Source organism: Oncorhynchus masou, chromosome 10 (assembly GCF_036934945.1).
Source record: "Oncorhynchus masou masou isolate Uvic2021 chromosome 10, UVic_Omas_1.1, whole genome shotgun sequence".
In the NCBI taxonomy this organism is placed as follows: domain Eukaryota; kingdom Metazoa; phylum Chordata; class Actinopteri; order Salmoniformes; family Salmonidae; genus Oncorhynchus; species Oncorhynchus masou.
The window spans coordinates 22,946,190-22,962,101 of record NC_088221.1 but is presented as its reverse complement, the minus strand read 5'-3'; the positions used below and the strand labels follow the sequence as shown (position 1 = coordinate 22,962,101).

The 15,912-nt window shown below is 43.2% G+C and overlaps 1 protein-coding gene across 8 annotated transcripts in view; it reads right to left on the bottom strand.

Annotated features, from left to right (window-relative positions):
- LOC135547353 (phospholipid-transporting ATPase IH-like) overlaps window positions 1-15,912 on the bottom strand; it is a 72,156-nt gene that overhangs the window by 15,402 nt on the left and 40,842 nt on the right. For all 8 annotated transcript variants that reach the window (XM_064976299.1, XM_064976300.1, XM_064976301.1 and 5 more), the window contains exons 13-21: window positions 15,094-15,267; window positions 14,852-15,018; window positions 10,259-10,330; window positions 9,353-9,426; window positions 7,587-7,690; window positions 1,597-1,778; window positions 748-981; window positions 470-647; window positions 143-245 (exon numbers count right to left, since the gene is read on the bottom strand). In XM_064976299.1, coding sequence (XP_064832371.1) covers window positions 143-245; window positions 470-647; window positions 748-981; window positions 1,597-1,778; window positions 7,587-7,690; window positions 9,353-9,426; window positions 10,259-10,330; window positions 14,852-15,018; window positions 15,094-15,267 — 1,288 coding nt within the window. The remainder of the gene's footprint in view (window positions 1-142; window positions 246-469; window positions 648-747; window positions 982-1,596; window positions 1,779-7,586; window positions 7,691-9,352; window positions 9,427-10,258; window positions 10,331-14,851; window positions 15,019-15,093; window positions 15,268-15,912) is intronic.

Below are 15,912 nucleotides of genomic sequence, written 5' to 3'. Positions count from 1 at the left end.
TATCTATTGTCTGTTTTGACACCAATGAGATGTCTGGGACCTAATGACTCCCACCAATCATAGAATATAAATGAGTGCTAGCTGATGGTTCCCACCAATCAGAGTAGACCCAAGAGCTTGCCAATCAGAGAGATGAGCTCACCGATGCCCACATGTGCCTCGAGAATCATGCTGACATCGTTGGCTCCGTCACCGATAGCCAGAGTGATGGGGTGCTCCTTAGATGCCTTGATCAGCTTCACAATCTGGACAGACAACAGTCATACCACAACTCATTAAATACCAAAATAATACTGCTATATGGTACAGACTAAGATGCATTTTAAAAATCGCTTGACAGTTCACCTCTTGCCTAACCAGGTCATTATAGTAGAAGACCATTTTTTCCACAATGACTCAACAGGCTAACTAACTAACCACTCTCTCTCATTGGTTTCCCATGTGAAACAGGAAGTGACATTAGACCAACCTGTGCTTTCTGTAGGGGCGCCATGCGGCAGCAGAGCACGGCACTGCAGTTCCTAGAGATCTCCAGGAAGATCTCTTTGTAGTTCCCCGAGCCAGAGCTCTCTGGACTGGGCTTCAGCACAGCAGACAGGGTGGCCCCGTCGATGATCAGACCATAGTCCTGACATTCCACAGAGAGCCTGGCGAAATACACACAGATACAAACGATAACACACAGAGACACAGACATACCGTGAATATACACAAACAAAACAAAGGAACACAAAATGTGCAGCCTACCCTGACAGGGAGCGTTGTCTGAGTACAGTCCTGCTCAGGTCAAACAGAACGTCATGTAGACTCTGTTCCTCGGTGCGTTTCTTGGTCAGCTCCAGTATCTGTGTGGAGCGGCGGAACAGCTTGCTAGCGTAGCACGTAGCCGCCGCGGTCTCCATCTTGTCCCCCGTCAGCACCCATACCTTCATTCCAGCCTTTTGGAGAGACTCGATGGTGTCTGCTGCCTTCTCCTGGAGCCTGCACAGCAGTCAATAGGTTGTTAGAATTACACGTCACAATAGGCTGTATGGACGTTTCAAAGTACGCAAGATAGAAATTATGACATTATTGATCAACAATATTCGTTTTCACCCTATTCGCTTTATATTTATTATTTAAAAATATAACATATAGCTATATCAATTCAAGAGAAAACCCCCTGATTAAAAATTGTACATTGATTCCACACCATTGTAAAAACAATCAAGGCCGAGAAGGAGTTAGAGTATTTCCTTTGTGGTCATTGAGAACTACTGTAGTCAATAAGTCTCCTCGGCCAGCAGCCGATGGGTTAACACAATGATCAACTCAGTCCGGTTATTGATGACTAATCTATACAAGGCCAGGTCAATGTGTATCATACATCAGAGGGCTAGTCAATTAGGAAAACAAGTGGTCATCAATCAGGAAATCCATAATGGTAAATCTCCCTTTTATACATCTCTCTCTTACTTTTACCCGCTCTCTTACTTTTACCCGCTCTCTTACTTTTACCCGCTCTCTTACTTTTGTTTTCCATCTTCCTCTCGTTCCTTCCCCCTCCTCCCTCTCTCACCACCTCGTATCTCCAACCCCCCACCCCCCCCCTCCTACCTGTCCTCCACGGCCGTAGCCCCCAGCAGGGTGAAGTCCCTCTCAATGAGGTCATAGGCTTGCGCCAGCCGTTGCTCCCTGTCCTTCAGGGCCAGCTTGGCATCGCTCAGCTGATGACATGCCTCCTCGTACTCCGCTGGGGACAGACTTCTGTAGGCCACACACAGGGTCCGTAAGCCCTCCTGACAGAGGTAAACAAGAGACTCAGTTGAGTGAAAGATGTTAGGGTTATACCTGTTATAAAGGGGCCATCTGCAGTTGCTACATCCATTTCTGGACCTATTCTTGAACAGCATAACTTATGTACTTTACACCATTGTTTATATCCAAGTTGTTTTTTTGGGTATGTGTACTTTCCTCCACTATTTATGTTTTTGACAACTTTTACTTCACTACATTCCCAAAAGAAAAGAATGGACTTTTTACACCATACATGTTCACATACATGTTTATTTTATTTTATTGGTGCTGACTGGTTTGCTGAACATAAGGAATTTTACTTATGATACTCAAGTATATTTAAAACCAAATACTTTTAAACATTGACTCAAGTAGTATTTTACTGGGTGATTCACTTGAGTCATCTATTAAGGCAGCTTCACTTTTACTCAAGTATGACAAAATGTGGTACTTCTCCCACCACCGCTTATACATGCCTCATGAGCTAAGTTCATCTGTCGTACCCCATCAGAACCCAACATCAGCTTGTTTTACTCCAATGTTTGTAAACAAAGTAAATGTAAACATACTGTATAGCCACAAAACAATAAATCAAGCTGTACTTTCATATCATAGATGGTCAGTCCTTGCATCCACGGCGGTTTCTGAATTTGAGAGTGGTTACATTTCTCCTGCCCCATCCCTCAGCTTTTTATGACAACTATTGGCGGGGAGGGCAATTCTCTTGCTTCAACAGTGAATTGCCCCTTGAAGGTCATAGACGCCACAGTACTATGACCATAGCAGATATATGATTTAAGGTTGTGAGACTCAAGATATATATCTGGAGTTTTGGTTACGGTATAGGCATATGAGAAGTATTAGGGCTACGGTGTGCGATTAAGGGTTTTGGTGTCTGTATCAACACTGAACAAAAATATACACGCAACATGCAACAATTTCAAAGGTTTTACTGAGTTACAGTTCGTATAAGGAAATCAGTTAATTTAAATACATTAATTTGGTTCCAATCTATGGATTTCACATGATTTGGAATACAGATACGCATCTGTTGGTCACAGATAGGTGTGACCACCATTTGCATCATGCAGCACCACACATCTTCGCATAGATTTGATCAGGCTGCTGATTGTGGCCAGTGGAATGTTGTCTCAATCCTCTTCAATGGCTGTGAGAAGTTGCTGGATATTGGTGGGAATTGGAAGACGGTGTCGTACACGCCGATCCAGAGCATCCCAAACATGCTCAATGTGTGACATGTCTTGTGAGTATGCAGGCTATGGAAGAAGTGGGACATTTTCAGCTTCCAGGAATTGTGTACAGATCCTTGTGACATACGGCTGGGCATTATCATGCTGACACATGTGATGGCGGTGGAGAAATCGTGTGACAATAGGCCTCAGAATTTCAAATCGAATAAAAATTGTATTTGTCACATACACATGGTTAGCAGATGTTAATGCGAGTGTAGCGAAATGCTTGTGCTTCTAGTTCCGACAATGCAGTAATAACCAACAAGTAATCTAACTAACAATTCCAAAACTACTGTCTCATACACACAAGTGTAGGGGGATAAAGAATATGTACATAAAGATATATGAATGAGTGATGGTACAGTGCAGCATAGGCAAGATACAGTAGATACATATGAGATGAGTATGTAAACAAAGTGGCATAGTTAAAGTGGCTAGTGATACATGTATTACATAAAGATGCAGTAGATGATATAGAGTACAGTATATACGTATACATATGAGATTAATAATGTAGGGTATGTAAACATTATATTAGGTAGCATTGTTTAAAGTGGCTAGTGATATATTTTACATAATTTCCCATCAATTCCCATTATTAAAGTGGCTGGAGTTGAATCAGTGTGTTGGCAGCAGCCACTCAATGTTAGTGGTGGCTGTTTAACAGTCTGATGGCCTTGAGATAGAAGCTGTTTTTCAGTCTCTCAGTCCCAGCTTTGATGCACCTGTACTGACCTCGCCTTCTGGATGATAGCGGGGTGAACAGGCAGTGGCTCTGGTGGTTGTTGTCCTTGATGATCTTTATGGCCTTCCTGTAACATTGGGTGGTGTAGGTGTCCTGGAGGGCAGGTAGTTTGCCCCCGGTGATGCGTTGTGCAGACCTCAATACCCTCTGGAGAGCCTTACGGTTGTGGGCGGAGCAGTTGCCATACCAGGCGGTGATACTGCCCGCCAGGATGCTCTCGATTGTGCATCTGTAGAAGTTTGTGAGTGCTTTTGGTGACAAGCCAAATTTCTTCAGCCTCCTGAGGTTGAAGAGGCGCAGCTGCGCCTTCTTCACGATGCTGTCTGTGTGGGTGGACCAATTCAGTTTGTCTGTGATGTGTATTTCCCGAGGAACTTAAAACTTACTACCCTCTCCACTACTGTTCCATCGATGTGGATAGGGGGGGTGTTCCCTCAGCTGTTTCCTGAAGTCCACAATCATCTCCTTAGTTTTGTTGACGTTGAGTGTGAGGTTATTTTCCTGACACCACACTCCGAGGGCCCTCACCTCCTCCCTGTAGGCCGTCTCGTCGTTGTTGGTAATCAAGCCTACCACTGTTGTGTCGTCCACAAACTTGATGATTGAGTTGGAGACGTGCGTGGCCACGCAGTCGTGGGTGAACAGGGAGTACAGGAGAGGGCTCAGAACGCACCCTTGTGGGGCCCCAGTGTTGAAGATCAGCGGGGGGGAGATGTTGCCAACCCTCACCACCTGGGGGCGGCCCGTCAGGAAGTCCAGTACCGAGTTGCACAGGGCAGGGTCGAGACCCAGGGTCTCGAGCTTGATGACGAGCTTGGAGGGTACTATGGTGTTAAATGCCGAGCTGTCGTCGATGAACAGCATTCTCGCATAGGTATTCCTCTTGTCCAGATGGGTTAGGGCAGTGTGCAGTGTGGTTGAGATTGCATCGTCTGTGGACCTATATGGGCGGTAAGCAAATTGGAGTAGGTCTAGGGTGTCAGGTAGGGTGGAGGTGATATGGTCCTTGACTAGTCTCTCAAAGCACTTCATGATTACGGAAGTGAGTGCTACGGGGCGGTAGTTGTTTAGCTCAGTTACCTTAGCTGTCTTGGGAACAGGAACAATGGTGGTCCTCTTGAAGCATGTGGGAACAGCAGACTGGGATAAGGATTGATTGAATATGTCCGTAAACACACCAGCCTGCTGGTCTGCGCATGCTCTGAGGGCGCGGCTGGGGATGCCGTCTGGGCCTGCAGCCTTGCGAGGGTTAACACGTTTAAATGTTTTACTCACCTCGGCTGCAGTGAAGGAGAGGGCGCATGTTTTGGTTGCAGGCCGTGTCAGTGGCACTGTATCGTCCTCAAAGCTGGCAAAAAAGTTATTTAGTCTGCCTGGGAGCAAGACATCCTGGTCCGTGACGGGGATGGTTTTCTTTTTGTAATCCGTGATTGACTGTAGACCCTGCCACATACCTCTTGTGTCTGAGCCGTTGAATTGAGATTCTACTTTGTCTCTATACTGACACTTAGCTTGTTTGATTGCCTTGTGGAGGGAATAGCTACACTGTTTGTATTCGGTCATGTTTCCGGTCACCTTGCCCTGATTAAAAGCAGTGGTTCGCGCTTTCAGTTTCATGTGAATGCTGCCGTCAATCCACGGTTTCTGGTTTGGGAATGTTTTAATCGTTGCTGTGGGAACGACATCTTCAACGCACCTTCTAATGAACTCGCACACCGAATCAGCGTATTCGTCAATGTTGTTGTCTGACGCAATACAAAACATATCCCAGTCCACGTGATGGAAGCAGTCTTGGAGTGTGGAATCAGATTGGTCGGACCAGCGTTGGACAGACCTCAGCGTGGGAGCTTCTTGTTTTAGTTTCTGTCTGTAGGCAGGGATCAACAAAATGGAGTCGTGGTCAGCTTTTCCGAAAGGAGGGCGGGGCAGGGCCTTATATGCGTCGCAGAAGTTAGAATAGCAATGATCCAAGGTTTTGCCAGCCCTGGTTGCGCAATCGATATGCTGATACAATTTAGGGAGTTTTGTTTTCAGATTAGCCTTGTTAAAATCCCCAGCTACAATGAATGCAGCCTCAGGATGTATGGATTCCAGTTTGCAAAGAGTCAAATAAAGTTTGTTCAGAGCCATCGATGTGTCTGCTTGGAGGGGAATATATACGGCTGTGATTATAATCGAAGAGAATTCCTGTGGTAGATAATGCGGTGGACATTTGATTGTGAGGAATTCTAAATCAGGTGAACAGAAGGACTTGAGTTCCTGTATGTTTTTGTGACAACACCACGTCTTGTTAGCCATAAGGCATACGCCCCCGCCCCTCTTCTTACCAGAAAGATGTTTGTTTCTGTCGGCGCGATGCGTGGATAAACCAGCTGGCTGCACCGACTCCGATAGCGTCTCTCCAGAGACCCATGTTTCCATGAAGCAAAGAACGTTACAGTCTCTGATGTCCCTCTGGAATGCTACCCTTGCTCGGATTTCATCAACCTTGTTGTCAAGAGACTGGACATTGGCGAGAAGTATACTAGGGAGTGGTGCACGGTGTTCCCGTCTCCGGAGTCTGACCAGAAGACCGCTTCGTTTCCCTCTTTTACAAAGTCGTTTTTTTTTTGGGTCGCCGGCTGGGATCCATTCCGTTGTCCTGGGTGAAAGGCAGAACACAGGATCCGCTTCGCGAAAGTCATACTGGTCGTACTGATGGTGAGCTGACGCTGCTCTTATATTGAGTAGTTCTTCTCGACTGTATGTAATGAAACCTAAGATGACCTGGGTACTAATGTAAGAAATAACACGTAAAAAAACAAAAAACGGCATAGTTTCCTAGGAACGCGAAGCGAGGCGGCCATCTCTGTCGGCGCCGGAAGTAATTTTATCACGGTATCTCTGTGCATTGAAATGACTATTGATAAAATGCAATTGTGCTCGTTGTCCGTAGCTTATGCCTGCCCGTACCATGACCCCCGCCACCATGGGGCACCCTGTTCACAACTTTGACAAAAGCAAACCGCTCGCCCACACGACCCCACACTTGCCAGTACATTTGAAACTGGGATTTATCGGTGAAGGGCACACTTCTCCAGCATGCCTGTGGCCATCGAAGGTGAGAATTTCCCCACTGAAGTCAGTTACAACGCCAAACTGCAGTCTGGTCAAGACCCTGGTGAGGACGACAAGCACGCAGATGAGCTTCCCTGAGACGGTTTCTGACAGTTTGTGCAGAAATTCTTCAGTTGTGCAAACACACAGTTTCATCAGCTGTCTCAGACAATTCCACAGGTGAAGAACCCGGATGTGGAGGTCCTGGGCTGGTGTGGTTACACATGGTTTGCAGTTGCGAGGCCGGTTAGACGTACTGCCAAATTCTCTAAAAAGTCATTGGAGTTTATGGTCGAGAAATGAACATTAAATTATCTGGTGGTGTTCCTGCAGTCAGCATGCCAATTGCATGCTCCCTCAAAACTTGAGACATCTGTGGCATTGTGATGTGTGACAAAACAGCACATTTTAGAGGGGCACCTCTTTAATGATCATGCTGTTTAATCAGCTTCTTAATATTCCACATCTGTCAGGTGGATGGATTATCTTGGAGAAATGCTCACTAACGGGTGTAAACACATTTTTGCACAAAGTCTGAGAGAAATAAGTTTTTTGTGCATATGGAACATTTCTGGGATCTTTTATTTCAGCTCATGTAAAGTGTTTGTTTCATGTTCTGTTTATATTTTTGCTCAGTATAAAGAAAATATGTTATATAGAGACTGTGTGTGTGTGTGTGTGTGTGTGTGTGTGTTTACACGTGTGTATAGACTTACCACAGCATTCTGCTCCACCCGTGCCCTCACCTGCTCCACCTTCCCTGACACCACCCTGGGAAAGATGGAGGTGTCTGCCCCTTTACAGAACAACAGGTACTCCCCTGAGGACACATAAACACACACACACAGTTGAAGTCGGAAGTTTACATACACTTAGGTTGGAGTCATTAAAGCTCGTTTTTCAACCACTCCAAAATTTCTTGTTAACAAACTATAGTTTAGTTTTGGCAAGTCGGTTAGGACATCTACTTTGTGCATTACACAAGTCATTTTTACAACAATTGTTTACAGACAGATTATTTCACTAATAATACACTGTATCACAATTTCAGTGGGTCAGAATTCCAGAAGATTATGTCACGGCTTTAGAAGCTTCTGATAGGCTAATTGACATCATTTGAGTCTATTGGAGGTGTACCTGTGGATGTATTTCATAGCCTACCTTCAAACTAAGTGCCTATGCTTGACATCATGGGAAAATCAAAAGAATTCAGCCAAGACCTCAGAAAAAAAATTGTAGACCTCCACAAGTCTGGTTCATCAATTGGGAGCAATTTCCAAACGCCTGAAGGTACCACGTTCATTTGTACAAACAATAGTACACAAGTATAAACACCATGGGACCACGCAGCCGTCATACCGCTCAGGAAGGAGACGCGTTCTGTCTCCCAGAGATTAATGTACTTTGGTGCAAAAAGTACAAATCAATCCCAGAACAACAGCAAAGGACCTTTTGAAGATGCTGGTGGAAACAGGTACAAAAGTGTCTATATCCACAGTAAAACAAGTCCTATATCGACATAACCTGAAAGGCTGCTCGGCAAGGAAGAAGCCACTGCTACAAAACCACCATAAAAAAGCCAGACTACGGTTTGCAACTGCACATGGGGACAAAGATTGTACTTATTGGAGAAATGTCCTCTCGTCTGATGAAACAAAAATAGAACTGTTCGGCCATAATGACCATCGTTATGTTTGGAGGAAAAAGGAGGAGGCTTGCAAGCCGAAGAACACCATCTCAACCGTGAAGCACGGGGGTGGCAGCCTCATGTTATGGATGTGCTTTGCTGCAGGAGGGACTGGTGCACTTCACAAAATAGATGGCAACATGAGGAAGGACAATTATGTGGATATATTGAAGCAACATCTCAGGACATCAGTCAGGAAGTTAAACCTTGGTCGCAATGGGTCTTCAAAATGGACATTGACCCCTTAAGGACAACAAAGTCAAGGTATTGGAGTGGCCATCACAAAGCCCTGACCTCAATCCCATAGAAAATGTGTGGGCAGAACTGAAAAAGCATGTGCGAGCAAACCTGACTCAGTTACACCAGCTCTGTCAGAAGGAATGGGACAAAATTCACCCAACTTATTATGGGAAGCTTGTGGAAGGCTACCTGAAACGTTTGACCCAAGTTAAACAATTTAAAGGCATTGCTACCAAATACTAATTGAGTGTATGTAAACTTCTGACCCGCTGGGAATGTGATGAAGGAAATAAAAGCTGAAATAGAATAATAGTCGAGAGAATGATTTAACATTTCACATTCTTCAAATAAAGTGGTGATCCTAACTGACCTAAGACTGGGAATTTTTACTTGGATTAAATGTCAGGAATTGTGAAAAACTGAGTTTAAATGTATTTGGCTAAGGTATATGTAAACTTCCGACTTCAACTGTAGGTTTAATTGTATACATCTGAATCTCTGAGTTTCTATCCATTATTATGTGAATGAGATGGTGTTTGTAAGAGTGTGTGTTACCTGAGCTAGACTTGACAATGACGCTCATTCTCCTCCTGACAGAGTCAAAGTTGAGCACGTGAAGCAGCTCAAACCTGGAACACACACAGGAGGAGACAACTCCCTTAGTACCAGACATAATACACAGGACATTCTCTAATAATCTACACAGCAATAAGAGGGGCTAGTGACAAAAACAGAAGTCAAATTAAAAGTCATTATAATAGATGAATCATCCTCCTCTTTCCCTCCCAATACTTTGCATCTCCCTCTCTATCTTCCTCCTTCGTTCTCTCTTACAATGGACATTTCATAGATGGCCCACTGCAGAGAGGGATGTCGATACTGATATTATACAAGTGGTCCCTGCGGGACCGGCTAATTAAACCCTTGATAAATCCACCAATTCTGGAGTATTCTGTTCCCACACACCTCTGTGTCTTTTCACCGTGGTTTCACATGCATTTTTCTTGGCAGTGGTGTCTTAGTATAAGGAAGTTGAATTATTGCTAAAATGTTTACAGACACCCTGCACACAAGCCAAAGCACATAGGATTTGCCAATTGGCAGCAATATGGTCAGAATGAACTTCAATTATGTGGAATCAATTAATAACTTGTGTTATGCATGCATAACCTAAACATTATTTTATTTTTTCACCTTTATTTAACCAGGTAGGCTAGTTGAGAACAAGTTCTCATTTGCAACTGCGACCTGGCCAAGATAAAACATAGCAGTATGAACAGACAACACAGAGTTACACATGGAGTAAACAATTAACAAGTCAATAACACAGTAGAAAAAAAGTCTATATACATTGTGTGCAAAAGGCATGAAAACTCTATGGTTTCATAGGAAGCTGTGAAATACGAAACTCCAAAATAAAAGATGGAACAATCAGGAATTATGTTCTGAGCAAAGCCCTACCTTTCAATCTCATCGTCCTTATTGAGTATTTCCATATGACTGTCTTTGAGTCTCAGATAGGTGTACCCCAACCTGAGAGAGAATGTGTGTATGGGTGAAAATGTAGAGAGGGAAGATAATGTTATGTAGGTTAGAAGGAGATACACACACACACACACTCTTTGTACCAGTCAAAAGTTTGGACACATCTACTCATTCAAGGGTTTTTGTCTATTTCTACTATTTTCTACATTGTAGAATAATAGTGAATACATCAACACTATGAAATAACACATGGAAACATGTAGTAACCAAAATATTCTAAATAAATCACTGACAGTGTCACCAGCAAAGGACCCACACACCATGACACCTCTTCCTCCATGCGTCCCAGTGGAAACTACACATGCGGAGACCATCCGTTCACCCACTGTGCGTCTCACAAAGACACGGTGGTTGGAATCAAAAATCTCAAATTTGGACTCATCAGACCAAAGGACAGATTTCCACCGGTCTAATGTCTGTTACTCGTGTTTTTTGGCCCAGCAAGTATCTTCTTCTTACTGGTGTTCTTTAGTAGTGGTTTCTTTGCAGCAATTCGACCATGTTGAGATGTGTCTGTTACTTGAACTCAGTGAAGCATTTATTTGGGCTGCAAATTCTGAGGCTGGTAACTGATGAACTTTTCCTCTGCAGCAGAGGTAACTCGGTGTCTTCCTTTTCTGTGGCAGTCCTCATGAGAGCCAGTTTCATCATAGTGCTTGATGGTTTTTGTGACTGCACTTGAAGAAGCTTTCAAAGTTCTTAACATTTTCTGGATTGACTGACCTTCATGTCTTAAAGTAATGATGGACTGTCATTTCTCCTTGCTTATTTGAGCTGTTCTTGCCATAATACGGACTTGGTCTTTTACCAAATAGGGCTATCTTCAGTATACCACCCCTACCTTGTCACAACACAACTGATTTGCTCAAACGCAGTAAGATGGAAAGAAATTCTGCAAATTAACATTTAACAAGGCACACCTGTTAATTTAAATGCATTGAAGCTGGTTGAGAGAATGCCTAGTATCTGCAAAGCTGTCATCAAGGCAAGGTGGCTACTTTGAAGATTCTCAAATATAAATCATATTTAGATGTGTTTAACACTTTTTTGGTTACGACATGATTCCATGTGTTATTTCATAGTTTTGATGTACTCACTATTATTCTACAACGTAGACAATAGTAAAAAAGAAAAAAAAGAAACTGGAATTAGTAGGTGTCCAAACTTTTGACTGGTAGTGTATATCAGCTTGACAGTAGACACCCATCCAGTACAGCATTGAAGTCGTTACAACAGGGCCACTATGACAGAGTCCAGTACAATAGCGTGATCAGCTGCAGCCTAAACAGACCCACCACCATGACCAGAGACCATGCAGTTGTAAATGTGAGCATGTTTTCTTACATGTGAAATAGAAACAGCATGACTAAGTGCGCGTGTACAGTGTGTGTGTACATGCGTGAATGGGTGTGAGAAAAAGTATGACTATTTGCGTTCTTGTTTATCACTATGTGTGTATTGCCTCGTGCAGCGTGTCAATCTGGCCCGCGGGTGGTATGAAGTAAATCAATCTCAATCAAAAATGAGATCAATCGAAATGACTAAAACCAAATCGAAACTGTATAGAAATGATAATGGACCTACCTTTATAGTCTATTCACTCTGTCCAGCTTGCTAAGTCATTGACAGTCATGGAGAATTGGAAATTCCAAAAGCGATTTTGGAATTTAATCAATTTTAAGTGCAAAGAACATTGTGAGGTCTGAATGCGCCCTGCAGTGCAAAAATAGTTGGTGACACCCCTGGACTAGTCTGTGTATAACTAAGTGTATGAGTATTGTTAAATGTGAGCATGTATTGTGTGTGCGTGTGTGTGTGTGTGTCCTTCAGTGTGTGTGTGTGTCAATTGAGGCTCCTTAGAGGAAGAAGGGGAGAACCATCCTCCTCAGTGAATTTCATAAAAATAAAAAGTGGATTTTTTTTTTAAGTTATCCTTTTTAGATAAAACTAAATATATGTACGTCACCAAATAATTGATTAAAAAAAACACTGTTTTGCAATGAAAGTCTACACTCTGTAGGTTAGCACCATTGTGAAGCTGGAGGACAGCTAGCTTCTCTCCTCCGCTGAGTACATTACACCAATGCCATGATTACTAATATTATATATATATATATATACACAGTGGGGCAAAAAAGTATTTAGTCAGCCACCAATTGTGGACACCAGAAACAAAATTGTTCACCTGCACCAGGCTGGGAAGACTGAATCTGCAATAGGTAAGCAGCTTGGTTTGAAGAAATCAATTGTGGGAGCAATTATTAGGAAATGGAAAACATACAAGACCACTGATTATCTCCCTCGATCTGGGGCTCCACGCAAGATATCATCCCCCCCCCCCCAGTGGGGTCAAAATTATCACAACAACGGTGAGCAAAAATCCCAGAACCACACGGGGGGACCTAGTGAATGACCTGCAGAGAGCTGGAACCAAAGTAACAAAGCCTACCATCAGTAACACACTACGCCGCCAGGGACTCAAATCCTGCAGTGCCAGACGTGTCCCCCTGCTTAAGCCAGTACATGTCCAGGCCCATCTGAAGTTTGCTAGAGAGCATTTGGATGATCCAGAAGAAGATTGGGAGAATGTCATATGGTCAGATGAAACCAAAATGTAACTTTTTGGTAAAAACTCAACTCGTCGTGTTTGGAGGACAAAGAATGCTGAGTTGCATCCAAAGAACACCATACCTACTGTGAAGCATGGGGGTGAAACATCATGCTTTGGGGCTGTTTTTCTGCAAAGGGACCAGGACAACTGATCCGTGTAAAGGAAAGAATGAATTGGGCCATGTATCATGAGATTTTGAGTGAAAACCTTCCATCAGCAAAGGCATTGAAGATGAAACGTGGCTGGGTCTTTCAGCATGACAATGATCCCAAACACACTGCCCAGGCAACAAAGGAGTGGCTTTGTAAGAAGCATTTCAAGGTCCTGGAGTGGCCTAGCCAGTCTCCAGATCTCAACCCCATAGAAAATCTTTGGAGGGAGTTGAAAGTCCGTGTTGCCCAGCAACAGCCCCAAAACATCACTGCTCTAGAGGAGATCTGCATGGAAGAATGGGCCAAAATACAGGCAACAGTGTGTGAAAACCTTGTGAAGACTTACAGAAAACGTTTGACCTCTGTCATTGCCAACAAAGGGTATATAACAAAGTATTGAGAAACTTTTGGTATTGACCAAATACTTATTTTCCACCATAATTTGCAAATAAATTCATTAAAAATCCTTCAATGTGATTTTCTGGATTTTTTCCCCTCATTTTGTCTGTCATAGTTGAAGTGTACCTATGATGAAAATGACAGGCCACTCATATTTTTAAGTGGGAGAACTTGCACAATTGGTGGCTGACAATACTTTTTTGCCCCACTGTATATACATATATATATATATGTGATAACCTTTGTATGCTTGCAATGCTCAATGATGGAATTGTAATGAGTAAATGGAGATGTACTGCTTTAGTTCTCAGGCTGAGAATTGTCTGCACCTGCTGATTGTCACACAGCCTCAAGGCCGAGATAGCAGAGTGAGAATCCACAGTCTAGACATGCTTTTCTCATCTTAGTTACTTTGCAGCTAATCCAATGCATGATTGATGGTAGGTTGTCACACCCACTAGTATAATGAGCTTTATCTCTTGTTTCACCAAACAGATCTTTACTATAGACTACTGAGGTATTCTGTATGTGAAACTCTGTCTGCCATTGCATTTTATTACTAAAGAGTTTTATACCAAGGTTCCTGTGTCATCTATCTGGAAGACTGATTGTTAAAGGAAACTTACGTCACCCCATGCAAAGGACCACCCAACACCACTGGGGTGTTTTTGACTGTACACTATACTACATGAACGTAGTGGGTTTACTAACGTGTTAGTTCTCGTAGACTATGACATGACAACGATGTAGGCTGTGTGTAGTGGTTAGCGGTCATGATATGAAGGTTTGGCTTGGAAAGATTTTTTTCACCTGATCCCGGACAGCTTATGTGTTGTGCACTGAAATCCACAAGTGAAGGGAAAAGGTGAGAGGAGAGCGCATAGATAGTTGCACGAAGGAATTATATATACACTGTACAACAAGCAAAGTGATGATGCTGTTTGTATGTGACTGCTATGAAACTGAACTGTTCACGTGTGATCAGGGGTGTATTCATTCCACCGATTCTCTTGAAAAATGTTTCTTAAATTAAAAGAAACTGGGATAAACATACCTGCATTTGCCCAATAACAACTCTAATTTGCAACTGTTGGACTAATGATTCCACCCTAGATCAGCTAGATGCACTCAAAATTATCATCTCGACCTATGGCCCAACGTTGTAAAAATTCATTCATAGTCTAGGTTATAGCAACCTCATAATTGGTACAGTGAAAATGGTAGTATTACCTAGTAGACTAAACCTAGCGATGTTACATTGAACTGGGTGAGTGGCATATGAATGACAGTCACCCAATATCCTCCCTCATCTTAAACGGCACCAACCGCCACTGGTGTGTGTGTTACCTCTTCATGCCCTCCACCAGAGCCACCTCATCAGGAGAGGATGATATGTAGAAGGAGGTGGGCTTTCCCAGGTGGATCCCTCTCTTGATGCTGTCCACTGTCTCCTCCTCCTTCACCTGCACCGTGTGGCACAGACACAGAGCTCGGAAGAACAGGTCCTCGTGCTCCTGACACACACAGGAACACAGACACACTATTACACACGGGTACACACGGGTACACACGGGTACACACGGTCTTACCCTGCGGTATCCTCCAGGCGAAGAGTCGATCATGTCTATGCTGGAAGCAGCACTGAGGATCTGTCCGTTACAGATGGCGTGGGGAATATACACGTGTCCGTCCACACAGCACTCTATAAACTCCATGTTGTTCTCCGTCAACGTCCCTGTCTTATCAGTAAACACATACTCTACCTGCACACACAGACAGAAGCAGAAGTTATCTTTAGATGCTGACCTAGGCCCGTATCCACAAAGCGTTTCAGAGTAGAAAATTGGTCATACGTTGTGAGAAAAGAGACATTTTACTCCTACGGGAAAAAACAAAAGCTATGCATGAAGCCCCTTTATTCATAATAGTACAGAGTCGACAGATATGTAGGAGACTTCATGAGCTGTCCTAACCAGTTAAGAGTTACCAGCAGGTGTCTTAATAATGGAAAAATGCAGCGAGTCAGTGGTTCCTGCACCACATGCAATAGCTTTGGAGTTGTCGAAAGAATGTTTTGATAATTCTAAAGAATCAATCCACAAATAATCTAGACCAACATGAAACAGCATCACTTGTGCCTTTGACAATGATTTCACATAAGACCTATTTCATATGTTTTCCTTTCAATTATTTAACTAACTACATTATGCTGTTATTTCAAGTTATCCCTTTGGAGTGCAATATCACGTGAAAAAAAGAAGCTTAAATTAGGCATACCTATAAATTGGGTAGTTGAAGACATCTAGGCCTTATGTTAACTTTGATTGTCTTTGATGAAAACGACAGACCTTTCAAACATTGTATGCAACATTACCGGTGAGTGGCTTGGGGCTGACTGTGCCAAAGCG